The sequence below is a fragment of the Centroberyx affinis genome, unplaced genomic scaffold (genome assembly GCF_046629955.1).
Source record: "Centroberyx affinis isolate AG114_WGS23_722 - 3 ecotype Tasmania unplaced genomic scaffold, CSIRO-AGI_Caff_v1 ptg001568l_1, whole genome shotgun sequence".
Classification (NCBI taxonomy): domain Eukaryota; kingdom Metazoa; phylum Chordata; class Actinopteri; order Beryciformes; family Berycidae; genus Centroberyx; species Centroberyx affinis.
The window spans coordinates 38,800-63,130 of record NW_027280019.1 but is presented as its reverse complement, the minus strand read 5'-3'; the positions used below and the strand labels follow the sequence as shown (position 1 = coordinate 63,130).

The 24,331-nt window shown below is 45.8% G+C and overlaps 1 protein-coding gene across 1 annotated transcript; it reads right to left on the bottom strand.

The window, feature by feature from the left end:
- Positions 1-884: 884 nt before the first annotated feature.
- Positions 885-22,868, bottom strand: LOC139650886 (zinc finger protein 208-like). Its single transcript, XM_071527672.1, has 9 exons — positions 22,811-22,868; positions 21,134-21,253; positions 19,285-20,923; positions 15,573-15,771; positions 14,939-15,253; positions 11,755-12,052; positions 8,601-10,057; positions 2,165-2,790; positions 885-2,032 (listed from the first exon to the last, which is right to left on the bottom strand). Exons 1-9 carry the CDS (start codon positions 22,866-22,868, stop codon positions 1,087-1,089), a joined length of 5,658 nt encoding a protein of 1,885 aa, XP_071383773.1. The 3' UTR covers positions 885-1,086.
- Positions 22,869-24,331: the final 1,463 nt, after the last annotated feature.

Below are 24,331 nucleotides of genomic sequence, written 5' to 3'. Positions count from 1 at the left end.
TATATATCAGTTTTGTGAGTCGGCTTCCATTTCGTCCACGATTTCCACTCACCGCCACAACACAGAAACAGAAGTTTAGGTTTAGTTTTACTGCAGAGAAAACAGTATTGTCATGAACACAACAGAGTAGAGACTGATAACTGACATTCAGTGGAGATCTGAGGAGATTATTTAGTCTGACAGAAAAGAAAAAAAAAAATGACAGAAAATGGTTTCAGCCAGTTTCTAGGCAGGTTCTGCATAAATTCAGGGAAAAGTTCAGGAATACTGTAAAAGATTTGTTGGTAGGCAAACAGAAGTGTAATTAAAACAGAAAAGCAAAATGAAACTTTTGGTTTTCTCTTCGCTCTGCCCGCAATCTGAGAATGCAAAGTCAAATCCTCCTACATCATGTACAGATCCTCACATTAACACACATGAAGATTTGTTTTCCATAATATTACATATTAATTTTATCTGTATCTGTGAAATCTAGACGATCCGGTCTGTTAAGTGTTTGTCATTTTTTCATCCAAGGACTCAGGTTACCTATTATCCTAAAGTGCCAAATATACATATTTAGTTGCCTGCTGTCAATCATTTTGTGTTTCCATGGAGCCTTTTCTTCCACGAGTAATCAGAATGTCGCCCAATCAGAATAGAAATGCTTCATGTAGCTCCTCAGTCAGAATAAACGTCTGAATGTTTTGTAAACACACAATACAGTTTCAGTTAGTTATCGTTTTCTTGTAAAGCCTCGTTTTTATTTTTATTTCAGTTAGCGAAAATGTTTTTTCACACCTAGTTTTCGTTATTTCGTTGATGAAGAAGTTGTATCCATCAAACAGATTATGGAAGGTTTGTAGCTCTCAAACGGAATAAAATTTTATTCTGAACGGGTTTGGTTTATTCTGATTGAGGCATTTTTATTCTGATCGGACTACAGGGATTTAACTCTTTTGTTCAGAAGTTACCTTTTAGTGTTTAGTCTCGACATTCACCAGCCACTATCATTTTTTACTAGCCAGCAGGATGTTTTGAGAGTTTCTGAGAGTTTGTCCGGTGGCTGGTGGTTCATTTCCCGCTCCGAATCCGTCTCCTAGACCTCTACAGCTGTATGAAGTCTCGGTGTAAACCCTCGTGCCGCCTCACCGGCTCCTTCCCCGGCCGGACCCCGAGGTGAACCTTCATGTGAACGTCTCTGGACCTTTTCTCCTGGTAGCTCTTCCCGCAGACCCTGCAGCTGTACGGCTTCTCGCCCGTGTGCGTCAGCAGGTGCTTCTTCAGGTCGTTTTTCGTGACGAAGGCCTTCCAGCAGAGGTGGCAGCTGTACGGTTTGTCTTTCTTGTGGAACCGGACGTGGGTCTCCAGGTATCCTTTGGTGCTGAAGCTCTTACTGCAGAGTCCGCAGCTGAAGGGCTTCTCGCCCGTGTGGGTCATCATGTGGGCGTTCAGCCCGCCCACCTGCCTGAAGGCTTTACCGCAGACCCGGCACCGGAAGGGTTTCTCGCCCGTGTGGATCCTCTTGTGCACCTCCAGGACGTGGATCGAGGCTAGACTTTTGCCGCAGGTTTCGCAGGAGACCCGGTTGGCCGGCTTGTCGCCCGTGTGGTTCCTGATGTGCGTCGTCAGAGCGCCGTTGTCGATGAACGTCTTCCCGCAGAACTCGCAGATGTACGGCCGCTCCCCCGTGTGGATCTTCTTGTGCCTCCTCAGGGCGCCCGGCCGCGGGAAACGTTTACCGCAGACGCCGCAGCTGTAGGGTTTGACTCCCGTGTGACTCCTCATGTGCGTCTCGATGTTCTGGTACGTTCTGCCGCACACGTGGCAGATTTTACCCGTTTCTCTGTGAGACTGGAGGTGATCTATCATCGTCTCCGAAGGCTGTAAACGTTCCCCGCAAACTCCGCAAAGGGATCCCGGGTCTGTGGAATGTGTTTCGGCGTGCTTCCTCAAATTGCCTTTGCTCTGAAAAGATTCCCCGCAGACTTTACAGCGGTGAGAAGCGGGCTGACCCGACCTCTTGGCGGCGGGATCTTTCCCCGCCTCCGATCTCGGGGTTCGCGAATCCGACCGAGTTTCTCCGCCCTCGTCTCGATCGGCCTCGCCCTCGCCCTCGCCCTCGCCCTCGCCCTCGCCCTCGCCCTCGCCCTCGCCCTCGCCCTCGCCGCCTCGGATCTCCCACGAGTGACTCTTCACGTGGGTTTTCAAGGCGCTGCTCTCGATGAACGCCTTCCCGCAGCGTTTGCAGGTGAACGGCCGCTCCCCCGTGTGGATCTTCTTGTGTCTCCTCAGCGCTCCGGGTCGAGGGAAGCGCTTGGCACAGACGCCGCAGCCGTACGGTTTGACTCCCGTGTGACTCCTCATGTGCGTCTCCATGTTCTGGAAACGTTTCCCGCAGACGCCGCACGTCCCGCCGGCTTCCCTGTGAGAGCGCAGGTGAGCGACCAAACCGTCCGCCGACTCCAGCCGCTCGCCGCACACGCCGCAGACGCACTCCGACTCCTTGGCGTGCGTCTCGGCGTGTTTCCTCAGGAAGCCTTTGCTGTGGAAGGAATCTCCGCACACTTTACAGCAGTGGGAAGCCGGCTGAGACGGTTTCACGCCGGAGCTTTGCCTTTTCTCTCTCTTTGGTTTCGGCTCCGACCGAGGATCCTCGCTCTCCTTCCACTCCTCCTCCTCCTCGTCCTCGTCCTCCTCCTCTTCCTCCTCCTCGCTCACATCTTCAGCCTCCTCTTCGTGGGTCTTAAGGTGCGTTTGGAACGGGTCGTTTTCCGTGAACGTTTCCCCGCAGAGCTGGCAGACGTGCGGCTTCGCCCTGGCGTGGATCTTCTTGTGTCTCCGCAGGGCGCCGGGTCTCGGGAAGCTTTTGGCACAGACGCCGCAGCTGTAGGGTTTGATTCCCGTGTGGCTCCTCATGTGCGTCTCCATGTTCTGGAAGCTTTTACCGCAAATCTCACACGTGCCGCCGCCGCCGCCAAAGGTCGCTCTGTGTGTTTTCAGATGGTCGGCCAAAGCCTCCGCGGACTCGGAACGTTCTCCGCACACGCCGCAAACGCGCTCTGGGTTATCTGAATGTGTTTCCACGTGCTTCACCAAGTTAGTTTTGTGGCAGAAGGCTTTTCCGCACAGGCTGCAGCGGTGCGAGGCCGGCTGCTCCGACGCCTCGCGCCTCTTCCCGGAGCGCCGGCCTTCCTCCGCCCCGTTCGGTTCGGCGGCGTCTTCGTCGAGGGGAAAGTCTTCGCTTCCCTTCCAGGCGCCGTCGCCGTCTTCGCTCTCGGCCTCAGAACAGGAGGAGGAGGAGGAGGAGGAGGAGGAGGAGGAGCCGCCATTGGTCGGCTCTCCGGCGGAGTGGGCGGGGTCAAGGTGCGAGAGCGGAGGCTGGTTTCCGTCGGGGAAGCTCGGCCGGACGGCATCTGGAAGGAAAAAATTTTAAAAAGTTCATAAAAAGCTCATATTTAGGAGTGAAAGGCCCAGACCAGGATTTCCTCCTGCTCCTGATTGTGTATATAATGTGTGTATAATGTAATGTGTAATATCTCATGTATATAATGTAACCTGTTACACCAACAACTCCATATTTATTCCAGCATATACATTACTATATATATACTTTTTATATTCTTATATATATACTTTTTTATATATATGCATATTTGTACATAGTAGTTAAATGTTTAGGTTTACCTCTGTTCATCTTGTTCTTGTTTTTAGCTGTATATTTATTATGTGTAAATACATTGAGAGCAACGAAAAACCGTCAAATTCCTTGTATGTGAACATGTGGCCAATAAAGCTGATTCTGATTCTGATTTACTTCATGTAGCTTCATGTAACTGAACAAAAATAATTCAACCTTTTTCTAGAGCAGATTTCAGCAACTTCAATAGTTCGGCACGCTATTTTTTAAATAACATGAATCACTATTGATAGCTTGGCATGCCTGGTGTTTCACCTGGAAATATTTAGAGCAAACACATTTGTGCTTTGACTCTTACTGACAGAACAGCACAGATTGTGGATGAAAGAGATATTTCAGTTACTGAACATGGAAATAATATCCACAAATATAAATATTGCCTGGGTGCTTTCTTGTCTCGTATGGAAACATAATTTTTTCTTAGTTGCTGGAAAATAGAAATGAAACTGTCTTGCTTAACTATGAAACTACTGTGGTTGGTTTCCTATTTGACATTTCAAAGTTGCTTAATTTCATATTCAGTTTCATTTTATACCTGCAACTTTTTTTTAAATCAATGAGAGGTAAGAAATGCAAGTGTGCTGTGTTTTCTGCATTGAAAGTGTAGCAAAACTCACTTTTTCCAAAAATCCCCTGTCATTTTTAATATAATTTTTATGACTTTTCATCTTTATTAGACAGTTTACAAAGACAAAGACAGAAAAGATGTGAGAGGATTTGAACTGAACATGAAGTCAGGTTGGGACTTTATCCCCCGATCCTGGTTTACTACATATTCTACATAGTCCATGGGCCAAAGCCCAAAATTTCACTTGTCGGTACCACTCAAGGTGACAAATTCTAATCAAAAATTTTGAGAAGGTACATGTCCATAGATGATATTTTGGTATGATAACTATTGCTGATTGGCAGCTTTGTCACAGTAATCAGCTCATGAAGTTAACCAACCCCTACAATAAATTGGATTGTAGGCGCGGATGCATATCCTAATTTAGGTTCATTTTCAGGACCTTTAGTCATGTTTTATGAGAATATGTTTGATATCATTTTAAAGTGCAGCTTCTTAGCTTTCATTCAAGCCCAGCTGTGAGTCTGTCTGACAAATAACGAGGTCACATGGGCTCTTCAAAGTGTCAGTGACATTCATTTTTCCACAATTTTCACCTATAGTCTTTATTTGAGCACTGTGACATCTGGGAAGATCACAGACACAAACATCAAAAACTGGAACACTCACAGGACTGTAAGGATTCAGAAAAGGTATAATCTACCCATACTATCCCATCATGAGGGCTGATTTTGGGCCCAAAGCTGAGAATACTTTAATTGCTAGATATGATTTTTTTTTGTCCAGAATCCCATGACTGTCTGTGATGCAGGTAGAGAGATAAGAGAGAAACTATGATCAGAACAGTCATTCTTCTACATTCTCTGATTGTATTAACTTCCTGTAAATTAAATAATGGTGAAGTTTAATTCACAACAATTCATCAGCTTGCTGGGGACCCCCTGGGACCCCCTCAAGGACCCCTGGTGGTCCCCGGACCCCACTCGGAGAACCACTGTTCTATTTCACACAGGCTTCTCTATCGGGGCTCTATTGGCTCAACAGGATGATGACAGTTCACCCTCACTCTGATTCACCTCCACATCTGGGACTGAATTCCGGTTACTTAGCAACGGCCGCGGAGCGCCGATCAGGCGCCAACATGGCCGCCGCTGAAACCCAACAGAGGCTTCATTCTGGGGAGGACGGAGCCTCGCCGGGGAGCCGTGAGACACCAACCTGCCCGGTGCAGCTTGACCCGCGGGTTGAGCACGGCGTCCAGCAGCCGGGCCTGCCGCTCCAGCTGCTGCCGGTACTCCGCGAGCTCGCTCTCGAACAGCCCGACGATCCGCTCCGCCGCCGCCGCCAGCCGCTCCGTGACGAACAGCCGGACGATGTGGACTTTGGACAGACCGCCAGTCCGCTTCTCGAAGACCCCGGAGATCTCCTCCCCGGCCAGAGTCAGCTGCTCCGCCACCGAGACCCGCAGCGACTGGATCTCACGCGGTTTCTGCCGTTTCGTCGACATGTCTCGAGCTCTTTGTCCCACCGGCCAGCCGGAAAGAAAACAACGCGGCTCCCTTCCGGATCAACGAGTCTAGGAAAGAGAGACTCTCTGGGCCGCGTGCTGGACTGGAGGCTGCACTGCTACTTCTGTTACCATTACGAATGATAATAACAATAACAATAATAATGATAATAATAATATAATAATAGTGCACTGCTATTATTACTAGTATTGTGGAATTATGCTGTAAGGAGCAAATGTATTTAAAAATGTTGCCTTATTTTTTGGGGAAAATTGCCCTTAAGATTTAAGATATAAAACTAAAATAATTGTATTTGAGAATTAGTTTTTTTTAATTACTTAAAATATTCTCAGACCCCTGAATACTACTACTGATAATAATAATGATGTGATACTTAATGGATCTCCAGAGGTCAGATATGTATACAATAAATTATTGTTTTCCATGTAATTTTATGTAATGTAAGCATCTGATTATTTTCCCATCTCAAGGTCAGCATTATACTGACGCTACAGAAACATCTTGGATCCTCTGAGTTGTTTACTGAGAACATTTTGCTTGTTCTTTTATATGAATTTTATCTTTTTATGTCTTTTATCTGCCTTCTATTGATGTAAAGCAATTTGAGCTGCATGTTGTGTATGAAAGGTGCTATATAAAGGTTATTATTATTATTATTATTTTCTCTCCTTCAGCTCCATCCTGCTTCCCTTTCACACAGTAACACACGTTCACACCTGGAGCTTCAGGTTCCCTTCATGTCCTGGGATTCAAACCAGCAACCTGCAGGTCAGACACCGGGGGGGAAACAGCAGGGAGTCCTCCTGCAGTGTGTGTGTGGACTCAGTGCTTTCTGTCCTTCAGTATTAAAGGAGTTTTACAGTTTTTTTCTGAAAGCTGAAACACTAACAGTGATTCTTGAAGCTCGATCTCTGAAACCATGAACACTTTTAGCCAAAGCATTTACCAAGTGAGCCAAACTGAACACGCTCTCTGCTTTACACTCAGTTTGTCATTCACAGTAATACTGTAACACACTTCCAGCAACACTGTAAACTTATAGCCAGACCCACAAAGAAGGTGAGGTTTAGCCTATTTTTTTCTTTTCTTTTTTTTCTAGCAATTTTTTTTGTTTTCTTCGACTGCGCTTTTGTTGTTTGAGGAGTTTTACTGTAGAACATTTTGAGAAAAAAAAAGAACTTTTTCCCCTTATTTGTATTGATAGTGTGTGTGTATGTTCGGAATACACATCCATACTTTACACATTTGGATACCTGTGTGTATGTGTGTTTACTACATGTATGACAAAACTTTATTGCAAACTGCTCTGCCCTGCACACAGAAAAACAAAAGCCACAAGTGTTTTTCTTTTATACTTTCAGTGTGTAGTTGGTGCTTTGTGTGTTTATTCAAATGATGGTTTGTGTGAACTGTATTGACGCAAAAACACAATTTTTTAAAAGAGTTTGAAGAGTTTTGCAAGAATTGTTTGCTTCTGCAAGAGATGTGTAATGTTTTGCTGGTTTGCTGTAAGGTTTTGTGGTTAGTGTGTAGAGTTTGGCAAAAATAGCCGATAGTTTCAAAGATAGTGCCTAAGCAATCAGAAAAAAGTCATCTTTGATCTGTATCAACAATCTGACCACCAGAGGGCGCTGCAACATCGACATAACTTCTCTCTTCTGGACCAGACTTGTGTCAGAGTTTAGTAAAGCTGCACAAAAAATGGAAAATACTGAAATCGTAGGATTTGCTACTTCAAACTGAAAATCCCACAAGGCTGTAATGTTTTCTACAGAAGAAAAAGAAATAATCCAGAGAGGCTCGTGAAGCCTCTGAACACACCTTCATCTTGCATTACGAGGTGGAAGTGAGTTCCCTGGTTAGACGGCCAGAATGAAAACCAGCAGGCTCTGGGTCCTGAGGAAAACCACTATCCTGAACAAAGTGTTCTGGTGCTGTGAAGTATGGACTCACACAGCAAAGAAAAACTTTACTTATTAAACATTAGCATCTAATTCAGCACTTGTTCACATTTTTTTTCCAAGCACTGAAAAATTAATTATAGAAGGAATTGTTGTGTCCAGATCTATATTGCAATTAATATGCGATCACAATATTAAGGAAATACATTTAAATACAGATTTGAATCAGATTCCTATGATGCCCATAAACATTTCAGTGGAATGGAAACAAAGTCAGACAGAAGTTCACTCTTTAGTTTATTTCATGTTGAAGTTTTGGCTCCAGGTTTCTCATTTTCTGTGAAACAAAGACGCAGAAAAAAACCCCAACATCTTTCTTTTCTTTTGTCCACAATGTAAACAGATCTGTGGGACAGAAAAAGTAAACGTCAGTCAGTTTGAGTCTGTTCGCTCCCCTCTGCCTTTCTACAGTCTCAGAAGAAGAAAAGCACTTCCTCCCCACAGCAGGCGGGACTTCCTGCGAGTCCTGATGCTTCTCAGCAGGAGAACTGGATTTACCCCGAAACCATCTAACTTCGTCTTAGCTCCGTTGGAACTGAATGGAAGAAAAGTCAACAAGTTTTAGCACTAGAGAGTGGATTTTAGAATTTAAATATCTCAGTTTTGTAGTGATCACTCCATGACATTTCCCAGACTCCCTTTTTGTTCAAACCGGGGTTCTTAGATTTACAAAATCAAACCCGACAACAGCACCTACAACACATGAAGACGCTTTCCTTCCCAACAGGATTCTGCGGGACACTTTTCCCGGCCGGGCGCGGGACGTTTCCGCCCCTCGGCCTCTACAGCTGGATGAAGCCCGAGTGGAAACTGTCTCTCCTCTTGGGGTTCGGGGCGTCGCCCGGCTCCCTCCCCCCCCCCGCCCGCTCCCCCGTGTGAACCTTGACGTGGGAGTTCAGCGACCGCTTCGCCTGGAAACTTTTGCCGCAGAACCTGCAGCAGTACGGTTTCTCCCCGGTGTGGATCAGTATGTGTCTCTTCAGGTCCACGTCCTGCATGAAGCCCTTCCCGCACACCTGGCAGAGGTAGAGTCTCTCCTTCTTGTGGAATCGGACGTGCGTGTCCAGAGTTTGTTTCTGGGTGAAGCCTTTGCCGCAGATGCCGCAGGAGAACGGCCTCTCCCCCGTGTGGATCTTCATGTGAGTTTTCAGGTTGCCGTTCTGGTTGAAGGATTTGCCGCAGACGTCGCAGGGGAAGGGTTTCTCCCCGGTGTGAACCCTCATGTGCATCTCCAGCGCCGCGTGGGCCGGGAAGCCTTTCCCGCAGATGTCGCAGGTGTTGCTGATTTCCCGGTGAGACTGCAGGTGAGCGGCCAGGCTGTCGGCCGAGTCGTACTGGTGTCCGCACAGACCGCAGCGGCGCTCCGGGTCCTTCAGGTGCGTCTCCACGTGTTTCACCAAGAACGTCTTCCTGTCGAATCCCTCGCCGCACGCTTTGCAGCGGTACGACGGCGCCGCGCTTCGGAATTTCTTCGACTCGTTCGCGCCGCCGGCCCTCGGGTGTCTCCTCATGTGTCTCGTCAGGGAAAACTCTTTTGCGAACTCTTCCCCGCAAACGTCGCACCTGTGTGACCCGTCTCCCCCGTCTCCCCCGTGGACCTGCGCGTGTCTCTCCAGAGACGTGGCGTGGCAGAACGCTCGGTCGCACTCTTTGCATTTGAAGGGTTTCTCGGCGGCGTGGACGCGCATGTGTGAGGTCATGTTTCCCTTCTGGCTGAACTTTTTGCCGCAGACCTCGCAGCTGTACGGTTTCTCCCCGGTGTGCAGCCGGACGTGCAGCTCCTGGGCCAGGATGGACTGGAACGTTTTACCGCAGAACTCGCAGGTCTTGCTGCTCTCCCGGTGGGTTTGGAGGTGAACGGTCAGATCGGCGGGAGACTCTAAACGCTCGCCGCATAAACCGCAACGGCATTGTGGGTCCTTGGAGCAGGCCTGCAGCACGTGCTTCAACAGGAAGCCTTTCCCCTGCAGAGACTTTCCACAGACCTTACACCAGTGAGACTCGGCCGGAGCGGATCTCCTCCGTTTGTTTCTGACGAGTCGTCTTCGTCCCTTCGCCCTCTTGGATCTCGGCGTCCCGGAGCCGGCTCGCTGTCCTCTGGAGTCGCTCCAGTCGCTGTCCGGGTCGTCGGCGCTCGGAGCCACTGAGCTGCCCGGAGAGACCGGCTGAGGCTCTGCTGGTTCTGCTGGTTCTGCTGGTTCTGCATCGCTGGCTGGTTCTGACACTTCACCGTCTGTCCCTTCAGCTTCTGTTTCCTTCTGCTGCGGCGAGGAGACTCCAGGTCCGTCTTTTCCTTTCTGGTCAGAGTGCTGGAGGGGCTCTGGGGACACATAGTGAACACTCAGGTATATATACACCATAACAACATATAGACCTTGAATCTACACAAATGAGTAAAATACTACTAAATATTACTAATCATTTTACAAAGGTTAAGCCCATAGAGATAAATGGTGCAGATTGAATGGTGCAGACAAATTGAAGACTTCTTAAAACTTTTTTTATTGCATCCTGGAATTGAATTTAAGACCAATTTAAAAACCAAAACAAAGAAACTAGCTGAAAAAACCCAGTTTACTTTCTGACTGAACATCGCTTAATGAAAGTTGTGAAACTATAAATGAGCAGAATAAGAACAAAAAGGCAGATAGGAAATGAAGTCAAACTGCAGATGTAATGAAACAGAACATGTTGGGCGTGTTGTGTTGGATCTGAAAGTCTCACTGTGACCAACATGAAAATAAAAAAAAATAAAAGCAACACGACTGCCGGTCCCATTCACATCTTGGCATCCGTCTTCCTTCCCCAATGAAACTGAATTAAAACATGAAGCCGTGAAGAAAATGAGACCTATAAGGACTTAAATACACAATTGTAATACTTTTTAAGGCCTTAAATTCAGATTGTTCAATTTAAGATTTTTCCAGACATTTTAAGAAGCTGCATGAAGTAGTTTCTTCTTTCTATAGTTTCTTCGCGCACAAGTGACCCTGTGTGACGTTTCTTCTTCTTCGCTTGCAGAGCTGTGAAGCTTGTTGCTCCCAGTGAAGAAGAAGAAAAGTCACACTAATGTTTTGTAACCCTGGCTGGAGTCCAGTTGTTGGGATCAAACCTATCAAACCTGTTTCTCACGGCCTGGAGGTGGAAGAGCTGCAGCTCCAACAAACAGCAGCCGTTTATTTAAAGGTGCAGCCGGCGTTTTGAGTTTCTCAAAATCAAAACAAAGTGAAGAGCCAGAAGAAGAAGAAGAGCCGATAGATGGTCTGTATGCAGACCAGGTGAGCTAACGTAGGGCTGGGCGATATGGTTGAAATCAATATCACAATAATCATAAGGATTTTTCTAGATATCAATATATATCACGATATGGTTCATGTATGCAAAATCAGGTTAAATAATCAAATTAATGTTCATCTCATTGAACCGAATGGTGATGTTAGGTGTGGTGTCAAACAAAACCGAAATATTCAAATAATATTCCTACCATACCTCATTTTATCAGAGTTTTTAAGTAAAATTTGCATATCATCATCAATTTAGGCAGAAATATGTGTCACGATATTAAAATATCTTCATATCATCACGATATGATTCCACTGAAAGACGATAAACGATAATATTGAATTATCGCCCAGCATTAGGTGTAACTCCACGGGCTGAGAACCACTGGGCCAGCTGACATGTCACAGCCGCGCCAAAAAACCCAGACTTAGCAAGAATAATACCGGAAGTGTCAAATTCGCCTTCAAAATAAAAGCATAAAATATGCCACTGTTGAAGCATCAAGATGTACACAACAGCAACGTTTCCCCTTTTGAAGAATCCTGAATTTCACTTTCATATACTGCAAATTCTTCTTTTAACATTCTTTATTTTCACTGTGATATGTATTACTCAAAAAACGTTGCAACATATTTTCGTCGGTAGGGTTCTATTTTGAAAGCTGTGACCGGAAGTCACCCCTTCTTATTGTGGCTAGCTTGACGCTGCTCCTAGCTACGGTCCGGACTGACTAACCTGCTCTGTGCAGCTTCACTTCGGGGTTCAACACGACATCGAGCAGCTTCCTCTGGCGGCGGATCTCCTGCTCTGACCGGTGAACTTTGTCTTCGTACTCCGCCACGGTTTTCTCAAACAGCCCGAAAATCTCCTCCGCAGCCGCCGTTAGCCGCTCGGTGAGCAGCGCTCTCAGCTCCGGGATTTCAGCCGTTTCTTTTCCTTTTTCCACCAGCAGCAGAAAGTCTTCAGCAGCGGCGCTGATCCGCTCCTGTACAGACACCCTCAGCAGCTGCACGGCGCACATTTTACTCCTTTTCTGCGCACTTTAGCCTTCCGCCAAACAAACACAGGCAGCAAGCGGGAAAGTAAATAGAGCCGCTGACTTCCGGATCAACGTGGTTCGTGTTTGTTGAGTGAAGCGGAAAGAGCAGAGCGCGCCTCCTGCCGGCCTGGAGGGGCACGAGAAGATGAATAATTAGGAGCTCGCTCTCTCTCTCTCTCTCTCTCTCTCTCTCTCTCTCTCTCTCTCTCTCTCTCTCTCTCTCTGTGTGTGTGTGTGTGTGTGTTCTAGCCTGGATCTACACAGGCAAGTCAATTTATAATCACAGTTAAATCCAAATACAGTTGGCTGGAAGATTTCCCACTACTTTGATAAGAAATAGAATAAAAGTTTACCTAGAACCTGAGAACGATGACCTTTGACCTCTGGTGGCACCAAAGTCCTCCAGCAAGAGAACTGCAACTACAGGAAACCACCCCGAAACACAAGGGATTATGGGTAGAATGTGACGGATGCAGGTTCCTCAAGCTTGGAAAGGCTAGCGGAACAAAATGAAGTCTGGAGTGATGCTCATATTCAGGTTACTGGTACGAACACCACAGAAGAAGAGACACGGGTCCATCATGCTGAGCTGAAGACTGAGGGATTGAGATCTGTTTTGTTTTGTGTTTGGAGTTTGGCTCTAAACCGGCTTTCAAGAAACTCAAAACGGTGAAACGGCAACATGTTGAACATTTATAGAGCAAGGGCAGCACCAAACATCACGTCATTTGACACCACAGAAGAAGAGACAGACAGGTCCATCATGCTGAGGAAGATTTGTTTTGAATCTCGAAAAACGCTGTCCAATGATGTCACAATGCTTGTGAGTCATGTGACTTTTGTTTACAAGTCCTGGTTGGCTTGTGATTGGACGAGTGAACCTATGTGAACCTAAATGAACCAAATAGAAAACCAAATAGTTCAAGTTCAATAACTTTATTTGTCCCCGGTGGGAAAATTGGTTCTGCAGCAGTGGGGCACACACATAAACACACATAAACACACATAAACACACATAAACACACATAAACTCACACAAACACACATAAACATACATAAACATACATAAACACACATAAACACACACAAACACACATAAACATACATAAACACACATAAACACACACAAACACACATAAACACACAGGGCACATAAACACAACACTAGACCAAAAGACATAAATACACAGTAAAAATACTCAGTCAATTAAAAAGATACAACATTATGCAAATAACTAGCTTTCCCTCCTAGAGTTTAGGAGGAGAAGGCAGAGGGGATGAAGGAGAGTTTGTATCGAGGTTTTTATCGTTAACGAAAACTCACGAAATAACGAAAACTAGGTGTGAAAAAACATTTTCGTTAACTGAAATAAAAATAAAAACGAGGCTTTACAAAAAAACCATAACTAACTGAAACTGTATTGTGTGTTTACAAAACTAACTAAAATAAACTAAATCAGAATCAGAAATCAGAAATCAGAAATACTTTATTGATCCCCGAGGGGAAATTGGGTTACATTGCAGCTGCTCACATTGTAGAAGTGAATATATACAAGCGTAGAGAAATTATAAGAAATTATAAGAAAAATAGAAATACGAAAGTAAGAAATATGTAAAATATGTGCATTATACTACAATATATAACAATGAGAATAAAAATAATAATAATAATATAGAAATAAGAGAAATAAGAATTCTGTACAATATGCATCATACTCCAATATATACATACACCAGTGTAAATAATTAAATAATTAATAAGTATTGCACAGTTGAATTATTGCAGTTGAATTATTGCACACAAAAAAATTGGTATTGCACAGTTAGATATAAGTTATAAGTTATGGGTTATAACTGCTGACAGGATGAAATAAGTTCAAGAGCCAGTCTACTGACTCAGAGAGTCTGACACTCTGAGGGAGGAGTTGTAAAGTTTGATGGCCACAGGCAGGAATGAGTTCCTGTGGCGCTCTGTGTTGCATCTCGGTGGAATGAGTCTTGCACTGAATGTGCTCCTGTGCTTGACCAGCAAGTCATGGAGCGGGTGGGAGACATTGTCCAAGATGCCATGTAACTTGGACAGCATCCTCCTCTGTGACACTGCCACCAGAGAGTCCAGCTCCACCCCCACAACGTCACTGGCCTTGCGGATCAGTTTGTTGAGTCTGTTGGCGTCTGCTGCCCTCGACCTGCTGCCCCAGCACACCACAGCAAACAGGAGAGCACTGGCCACCACAGACTCATAAAACATCCTCAGCATTGTCCGGCATGTTGAAGGACCTCAGCCTCCTCAGAAAGTAGAGACGGCTCTGGCCCTTCTTGTAGAGAGCTTCAGTGTTCTTAGCCCAGTTCAGTTTATGGTCAATGTACACTCCCAGGTACTTGTAGTCCTCCACAGTGTCCACACTGACCCCCTCGATGGAAACAGGGGTCACCGGTGTCTTGGCCCTCCTCAGATCCACAACCAGCTCCTTTGTCTTTGCCACGTTGAGCTGCAGATGGTTCTGCTCACACCATGTGACAAAGTTTCCCACCACAGCCCTATACTCAGCCTCCTCACCCTTGCTGATACATCCAACTATAGCAGAGTCATCAGAGAACTTCTGAAGATGGCAGGACTCTGTGTTGTAGTTGAAGTCCGTGGTGTAGAGGGTGAAGAGGAAGGGAGATAGGACTGTCCCCTGCGGAGCCCCAGTGTTGCTGACCACTCTGTCTGACACACAGTGTTGCAAGCGCACATACTGCGGTCTGCCAGTCAGGTAGTTGACAATCCAGGACACGAGGGGGGGCATCCACCTGCATCGCTGTCAGCTTCTCACCCAGTAGAGCCGGCCGGATGGTGTTGAAAGCACTGGAGAAGTCAAAAAACATGACCCTCACCGTGCTCGCCGGTTTGTCCAGGTGGGCGTAGACGCGGTTTAGCAGGTAGATGACGGCGTCCTCAACTCCAAGTCGGGGCTGGTAGGCGAACTGGAGGGGGTCCAAGAGTGGCTTGACCATGGGTCGGAGCTGTTCCAGGACAAGTCTCTCCAGGGTCTTCATGATGTGGGAGGTCAATGCCACCGGTCTGTAGTCCTTGGAGCCAGCAGGACGCGGCGTCTTCGGCACAGGAACGAGGCAGGACGTCTTCCACAGCACGGGGACCCTTTGAAGACTCAGGCTCATGTTGAAGACATGGTGAAGTACTCCACATAGCTGGGGGGCACAGGCTTTGAGCACCCTGGGGCTGACACCATCAGGGCCTGCAGCCTTGCTTGAGTGGAGTCTCATCAGCTGTCTTCTTACATGGTCAGCTGTGAAGCACACTGTAGAGGTTACAGGTAGGGGAGGGGGAGGGGTGGAGTTGTCAGGTTGGAGAGGGCAGTCAGTCTGGGAGCCAGAGGGGGGGGAAGTGGGACCCTCAGTGGAGGATGGGGGGCTGTAGGAGGGGGGAGGGGGGAGGGGGGGGCGATTGAGTAGATGTTGGTTGGAGGCAGACGACAGATGAGTCAAGGGGGGGCTGGGCAGGGGTCACTGTGTCAAATCTGTTGAAGAACAGATTAAGTTCGTTGGCTCTGTCCGAGCCGCCCTCAGCCCCTCTGCCGCCAGTCGGCCTGAACCCAGTGATGGTCTTCATGCCGCTCCAGACCTCTCTCATGTTGTTCTGCTGGAGTTTCTGCTCCAGCTTCCTCCTGTACTTCTCTTTAGCCTCCCGGATCTTCCCTTTCAGGTGACTTTGGATTGTTTATATTATATTATATTATAGAGAAAATGTCGTTTTCGTCTTTGTCAATTTATTTCATACATAAGCCTGGTGTTTTGAATTTTTGAATCTCGCCCCTGACAAATACCCCAAAAAGACTAAAAACAACACTGAAACTAATAAAAACTAAACTAAAACTAAACATTTTCAAAAAATAAAAAGTAGCAAACCCGCTTTAAAAACTAATTAAAACTAAACTGAAATTGAAAACAAAACAAACAAAACAAAACGTCAAAACGAAATAAAAATAAAAACTAATGAAAAATGCAAAACTATAACCTTGGTTTGTATCTGTTGGTTTTAGCTGGAAGTCTGAGGAGGAACCAGACCAGAACCTGAAGCTGCTGATGTGAAGGAACAATCTTACAGAACTGTTTGTTGTAAAGATCCTGCAGTTTATTTAGCTGCAGACATGAACCACCTTATCGAGCACATTACTGTGTTTTACCTTGAGAGATCGATAAAGGAGAAAGTGAGCCCAGACTCAATAACAGATCGATAAATCATTGTCATCAGGCTCCTGTCAACCTGGAGCTTAGAGAGTTTCCTGAGACAGAAGAGACTTTACACCAGATCAGGATCATACAGAGCCGCTCTGGGGTCACATGGTAGAAAAAAAACTCGATGTGTAAATCCGTGCGCACGGTACATGCACTGTTCTGTTCTTCAGTGGATGGACCTGCCTGCTTGGACCTCGGTGACCACATCACACCCACCAAGTCAGTTCAATGTGATCTGGATTTAACGGCAGATCTAACGATACTGAAATTAGTTAAATTGATGTAGCTTTGTGTTTTTGGAGTTTCAGTTTTTATGTGTAATTTTGCATTTATTGTGCTTTTCACCCGAAAACCAACATTGAGACGAGCAGTTTACAAATCTGTTCACATGGATTTACACAAAGAGGTTTTTTCCTCTCATGTGACCCCAGACCGGCTCCATAGTTTCACTCTCATGTCAGTTTGTCGTCATCAGAGCTGGAGGATCGCAGCTTTACTGAATTTAAACCTCAGAAACTTCTTGAACACGAGGTTCTTCTATGGAAAAATAATGACAACAGCAATACAAATAATCGATATCAAATGTTTTTATTATCATAACTATTTCTTACATTAACAGAGGAAAACAGCCCCCCCAGACACACACACATGACAAAATTACCTTTAACTCCTTAAATAACCTTTAACACGTTTCTGTCCTCTGTGTCCGCTGCGGTTTTTCTTTTCCTGCAGACGTCCGGTAAAATCTCACACAGCGATCTGTCATCTGTGCTCAGGGTATTAAACACGTTTTGCATTTTAAAATTGCATACTTTTCAAGATTTGTAGAAGTCACAAACTCGTTGTTTTACACATCAGACAATATCCGCTAATAATATCACCAATATTACAGATCCTTAATAATCTCCACAGTCTGTCTCGGGGGAAAGCAGTGTGCCGAGTTACTTCTCTCCAAACCGCCTCTGACCAGGTGTGTGTGTTTATGTTTTTCTCTCCAGGTGTGTGTGTTTGTGTTTTTCTCTCCAGGTGTGTGTGTTTATGTTTTTCTCTCCAGGTGTGTGTGTTTATGTTTTTCTCTCCAGGTGTGTGTGAGCTGTGTGTTCATGACGAAGACCGGAGCAAAAACATCCACATCCCCCTCTTCCTCTTCCTTTAGGTGAAGAGGGGAATCTGAACCAATCTTAAAAATACGACATGTGGAGTTATTATTACTGACAGATATGCAGAGTATCAGTCTGCCACAATTTGACTGTCGCTCTCTAATAAGCAGAGTTTGATTGACAGGAGGTTTGGGGGGTCGAGACGGTCCGGGGTGATGAGTCGTGTCTGACTGAACCAAATCTCTGTCATTTATGAATTTTCCTGCCTGAACTGGAACATAATCTTATCATTTTTTTCCCTCTATTATCTTCTATCTTGTTTTATTTATCAACATTTATTTTATAATTTACTTGTTTTGTTACTAATGTTGTACATACTGTTTATTTAGGTGGGAAACACCATGAGCCCCTCAGGAGGTTTTTTAATCTCACCTGCACAGCTGGCTTTGATTTGCTGTATTGTTCTAAAAAAACAAAACAATAAAAAAAACATAATCACCTAATAAAAGATTAATTTAACCAGACAAAGCCTGTTCATAATTAAAGTGGTAATCCTCGAAATCAGATTTTTGTTTCCCTCTCTGCTGTATTCTTTGTCTTTCCTGTTTCTCTTCTCTCGCTGCTCACGCTAACTACCCAGTTCTTCTTCTTCCGTTTATTATGAACAAACAGGAAATGTGAAACGCATCACTTCCTGTATCCTGTATCCCAGGACAGAGTGAGCAGACCGCGGGGGCCAGATGTATAAAAGTCTGTAGATTCAGGACTAAAAAATCTGTTTATGTTCCTTAAGTTCCTTTTGTCAGATTCATAAAACGCTGTTTGCAAGCATCTGTTCTGTTTTATAAATCTTGATCATCGTAAATCTGCGTGAATGTTTTATCCATAACAACACGTGTTGGTGTCATTTATCATCTAATATGCACATTTTTCTTATTCCACAATACTGTATGATTTGGGCGACAATATGCAAATCTATTTACTCTCATTAGAACAACCTCTAAATGAAACTCTATTGAGAGGCTACTAGCTTAACACTGTGGACTGAAAACATTAAAGCGACAATAAGCAAAACTTTCTGACCACTAGAGGGCGACAGACCCTGAAACACGTTTGTAAATAAACTCACAGTGAAGCCTCTCCTCCCTCCACTGCACTACGGAGGCCTACGAAGGACAAACATTTCAAACCACCGTGCATAACACGCTAACAGCTAAGCTAACCGGACCTACTGAGTCTCACTGTGACAGATCTCTCTCCTGCTGAAGGTCACATGACCCACAATGACAAGTGAAGAGGCGGGTAGCAGGTTTAACTCGCTCGCTTCATCGATTCCGCCATTACGAGGTTTTTTTTTCAGGGACAGGAAGGGGAGAGCGGCGCTTTTAAACAGCGAGGGAGGAGATGAGCTAGTTTTTAAAAAAATGAAAAGCTGCTGAATGGAGGGGGAGGAGCTTCCAGTCGGTCAGAATTTTGACAACAAGCTTTAGGAAAGAGGTGAAAACAACAACACAGCTGGATATTGGTTTGTATCATTATGTCTCAATCATACTCGATGATGATTAGCTTCAGGATTGCAGGTCTAAAGCTCCAAATAACTTCTTGTAGCACATTATGAAACCTGGAGCTCTCACAGCACCTTGTTCTTTCTTTTATAAATTCATATTTCTGTGTGTAAAGTGGCGTACGCATCATTTATACATCTGACCCCGGGTGTTTACACTGTGAAAGCTTTCATGAGCTGTAGGCTGAATCACTCTGTGGTGTGTCACTCGGAGTAGGAAAACAGACTTTTCTTTATATGAAAATTTAGTTTCACGACCCCCCCGGCAGCTGCTAGTAACAAACATGAATCACAGACACACAACAGTTCATCTGCTTCACAGCTGGATGAAGTCCGCATGCAGGCCTTCATGCCGCTTCAGGTTCGACGTTACGATCGAATCTTTTCCGGCTCGTTCTCCTGTGTGAACTTTCATGTGGGAATCCATGGATCTTTTCTCCTGGTATCTTTTCCCGCAGACCCTGCAGCTGTACGGTTTCTCCCCCGTGTGCGTCAACATGTGTCTCTTCAGATCGATCTTCTGAACGAAGCCTTTCTGGCAGAGCTGGCAGCCGTACGGTTTCTCCTTCTTGTGGAACCTCTCGTGCGTCTCCAACGAAACTTTCTGGCGAAATCTTTTCCCGCAGAGGCTGCAGATGAACGGCTTCTCGCCCGTGTGGATCCTCATGTGGGAGTCCAGGTTGCCGATCTGCCGGAAGTTTTTCCCGCATTCTCTGCAGCTGTACGGTTTCTCCCCGGTGTGGATTCTCTTGTGCACGTCCAAATGCTGACTCATGGTGAACTTTTTGCCGCAGACGTCACAGGAATATATTCTTGGTTTCTCCCCCGTGTGGCTCTTGATGTGTCTTTTCAGAACCGTGTTTTCAATGAACGTTTTACCGCAAAATTCGCAGATGTACGGCCTCTCCCCGGCGTGGAGCTTCATGTGTCTCTCCAGAGAGCCTTTCCTGGGAAAGTCTTTCCCGCAGTCTTTGCAGCTGAACGGTTTCTGGCCCGTGTGGATCCTCATGTGGATCTCCATGTCCCGGAAGCTGACCCCGCAGACGTCGCAGACCCGGCTCGTCTCCCTGTGGCTCTGGACGTGAAGTTTCAAACTGTCCGCGGACTCCGACCGCTCTCCGCACACGCCGCAGCGATGCTCGGGGTCGTTCAGATGCGTCTCGGCGTGCCTCACGAAGTTTCCCTTGTTGTGAAACGCGTTTCCGCAGACCTTACAGCGGTGAGAGGGAGTCGGACTCGGCTTCTCGCGCGCGCTCCCGGACCGGGTCTCGTCTCTGGACTCGGCCGCGTGGCTCCTGCCGTGTCTCCGCAGCTCGGTGCTCTTAGCGAAGCCTTTCCCGCAAACCTTACAGCTGAACGGCGTCTGGCCGTCGTGCGCCTTCATGTGCCGCTCCAGAGAGCCGGTGTGGCTGAACTCTTTGCGGCAGACTCGGCACTTGTACGGCTTCTCCGCCGTGTGGATCCTCATGTGCGTCACCATGTTTCCTTTCTGGTTGAAGCCTTTGCCGCAGACGTGGCAGCTGAAGGGCTTCTCCCCGGTGTGAAGCCTCAGGTGGGTTTCCTGCGCTCGGATCGAAGGGAATTTCTTGCCGCAGATGTCGCAGGTCCTGCTGGATTCCCGGTGGGTTTGCAGGTGGCGCCTCAGGCCGTCGGCGGAGTCCGAACGCTCGCCGCACAAACCGCAGAGACGCTCGGCCTCCTTGGAGTGCTTCTCCACGTGCTTCATCAGAAAGCCTTTTCTGTCAAAAGACTTTCCGCACACTTTGCAGCAGTGAGAAGCCGCTTCTTCCTCGTTTTCGTCGTCTTCGTCTTCGGCGGCGGCGGGACCGTCCGGAGAGGCCGCCCCCCCCTCGGCCTCCGCCCTCACGGAGGTGCCGGGAAGAGGCTCCTCCGGCCCGTCTTCCGCATCGTGGCTCTGCTGGTTTCCATCGGCGAGGCTTCTGACAGACAGACGCAGCGCTGCAGAGGAAAACAGAAGATAGAAATTGAAGAGAGAATAATCAGACAAGACACGATTACTGCATATAAACATGATTATATCATTTTATCGTTGTGGGAAAAGCTTGTGTGTCTCCTCTTGATTTTAGCTCGACTTGGGGAATATTCAGCCAGCAGGTTCTGGTTTATTTTCCTCCTTCAGTTGGCTGGTTTGTCCAGGTGAAAACTGACCTTTGAACTCTGGTGGCACCAAGTAACGGCAGCAAGAGTCTCTAACAAGAGAACTGCAACTCCAACTACAGGAAACCACCCCGAAACACAAGGGATTATGGGTAGGAGGAGACGGGAAGCCTAGCAGAACAAAATGAAGTCTGGACTGATGCTCATATTCAGCTGTATCTTCATGTGTTCTTAACTAGTATGAACACCACAGAAGAAGAGACAGACAAGTCCATCATGCTTAAGTAAAGATATGGGAACTGGAATTGGATCGCACTCTTTAAGAGGGAAACCGGCTTTCAAGAAAGTCAAAATAACCTAAAGCTCATGTAGCTACAGCGCCCCCCTCAGGCCAAGCAGCAGAACACAGTGAGGAGTCATTCCCCTAAAGTTTCATCAAAAACCAAACAGATGTTGTGTTTGACAGATGACCCATAATGCTTTTCAAAAGACAGCAGTCCCACAGCAGACCAGCAGGAGGCGGAAACACATGGTCTGTCTGTGTTTGAGTCTGTATTTGCTTTCATTAATATGGGACTCAATAGCAACAACAAGAGTATTTGCATTTTTAAGAACTTTTTAATGTTACTTGGAATACAATTTAAAGCTCCATAACCTCCTCTGTCCAGAGTTTTATTTTGTGTCTTTCTGTCCATCCAAAGCTGTGTGTGTGGTGTCATGAACCAAAAACACTCTCAATCCATTTCTCCACGTTCATTTTCCAGCATCTCTCTGAGCCTTACCAAGAACAGGCCGTTTCTGTCTCCGTGTCTTTAAGGCTCATTAATATTAACGACCCTCCGTTCCGATCGGCTAACCGTTTGGAGAGTGAAACGTGAGACGCCGCGGCCCGGTGGCTACAGGTAGGGAAAACTCTCCGGTAATAAACAATGACAACCGCTCAACCGCTTTGAAAAAAACTCTTTGTTAGTCTATTATTTCTTACAGAAATGATAATGAGCGAACCTTTGTGACGTCACAAAGTTACGGAAGTCCAAACGGCTCGTTTAGAGGCTCGCTGCACTAATATGGATTGTGTGGATTTAGTTTCGATACTTTCACCATGTTTAGATAGACCATCCAACTCCTTTATCACCACAGAGGAAGAGGAGTCCTGCTGCACACCATGTGACCTTTAAGACCAATTTCAAAACCAAAATAATGAAACCCAGTAGTTAAGACAGCCTGATTCAGACTGAACACTGCTAATGGAAGCTGGGCAGAAAAGCCCAATGGTCACAAAATGCTAACAGCACAGAAATCACCATTAGCCTTGGTTAGCCAGTTAGCATTTTGTGAGCCTCGACCAAATCTCTTTTTATAGTGTTTCAGTCGTGTGACAGAAACTGAAAGATCTGTCAGTGACAACAGCTGAACTGTTATAATCTGCTGAAACACTAAATCACTGATCACAGACAGGAAGTTGGCTTCTTAACGTTGCTGCCAATAGAGAGAACGGATCTATATCCTGCTGAAGAACGGCGGCCATGTTGGAGGAAAAGCTCTGCTGGGGCTTCAGGAGGAACCAACACTGACTGAACTCTGCTCCTCCAACCTGGATTTGTTTACATTTATAATTTCACACAAACAGAAAGCGTGTTGTTAGACTCCAATGATTATGTTGAATCATTTATTACTCCTAAGACGTTTGGAAAGTCTTTTTTGTTTTTACAAGGCTGCAATGTTTACATCTGGATCTCACTGCAGCGGCTTGGTGAGGAAGCTCCGCCCACTTCACGTCACCCATTTTATCACGCTCGTGTTTTTGTTCAGGAGCCACTTTGCTCTCTGGCGTCGATATTTTAACTAGTGGCTGAAAACTGTTGATCATCAGAAAGTGCGGCAGCAGCAGGCGGGACGGCGTCTCTCTGAGTGTCTTTACTGACTGACTTTAGCTCAGTGTGTCCGTCAGTTGCTTGTTGGTGTGAAGCTCAGTGTCGCTCAGAAGCAGCAGCTCCTCTAACCTCCAGAAAGACTCCAAACCTCCAGGAAGTCAACAGACCAAAACCAACTTCTGATAAAATATAAAGTCGATTTTCTCCACAAAAGGTTTTGGTCTCAGCAGCTAATTTCACTTCTTCTGGTGTGTGTCCTTATGGAGATTTTCAAAATAACTGTCATTAACAGATATATATGGAAGCCCATTTCCGCCAGTGTGATGAAAAAAAAATAGATCCAGTAAGTCATTATAATGAGAAATTTTTCTCAAAATAATGAGAAACTTTCTCAAAATAATGAAATTATTTTGAGATGCTAACTCATTATTTTGAGAAAAATTCTCATTATTTTGGGAAAATTTCTCATTATAATAACTTACAGGGTCTTTTTTCATCACACTGGCGGAAATGGGCTTCCATAGATATAACAGATAAAACAGGAGTTGTTTTCTGAGTGATTGACAGGCCGATTACGGGCCAATAGCAGGCGGAGCCGCGGCTCTGCAGACGACTCAAACCCCGCCCCCTCCGCCTTGGCTCCGCCCTCTGCCTCTCTTTGAAAATCTCCGCCTCCAAAAAATGTCAACAAACACAATCTGCAGCTTCAAAACCCTTCAGAAGAAACTCAGTGCAGCTGGTTACAGTCTGTGGGTCAGAGCTGCAGGAGGGGATCCAGCTTCTACAGTAGAAGAAGAACAAGCTTCAGCCAACATCCACAGACTGACTGAGCTGACAGCTTTGGGTTAAAGTCAACAGAGTTTCACTCACTGCTATCATGCATCTCCTGGTGTTTTCATATCATCATCATTTCATATCCATGTGTCTATGAGTGTGTGTGTGTTGTGTTGTTTTGTGCCCAAAATCAAATTGCCCTTCAGGGATTAATTAAGTTGTATTGTATTGTATTCTCCTGGTGTCATTTGTCCCGATTTTGATCGAATTTCAAAATCTGCTCATTTACTATATTTGATACCCTCAAAAAAATGTAAGCTCTATTCTATCACTGCTGTTTCTGAACAGTCAACAAAAATACGCTGCACCAAAAATGTAAAATCTATTACGATATTAAAGCTGCACTAAGTGATTTTCCAACCACTAGAGGGCGACAGAAACCACAACTAGGGCTGAACGATTTTGAAAAAATATCTAATTGTGATTATTTTGACTGATATTGCAATTGCGATATGATTTGCGATATTAGAGGGAATGATAATTTTTACATCATTATTCTCATTTTCATTGAAAAACGTATTAAAATGATTATGGTGTGATT

Excerpts from the sequence above, each read along its gene's own strand:
- LOC139650886 (XM_071527672.1), bottom strand. The coding sequence starts at position 22,868 with ATGGGTGACGTGAAGTGGGCGGAGCTTCCTCACCAAGCCGCTGCAGTG. Across the intron at positions 15,772-19,284 it reads CATGCGGACTTCATCCAGCT|TCACCTGAAAGGGAAGATCC; the intron begins GTGAAGCAGATG and ends AACAATCCAAAG. Across the intron at positions 10,058-11,754 it reads AGTGAAGCTGCACAGAGCAG|AGCCCCTCCAGCACTCTGAC; the intron begins GTTAGTCAGTCC and ends ATGTGTCCCCAG.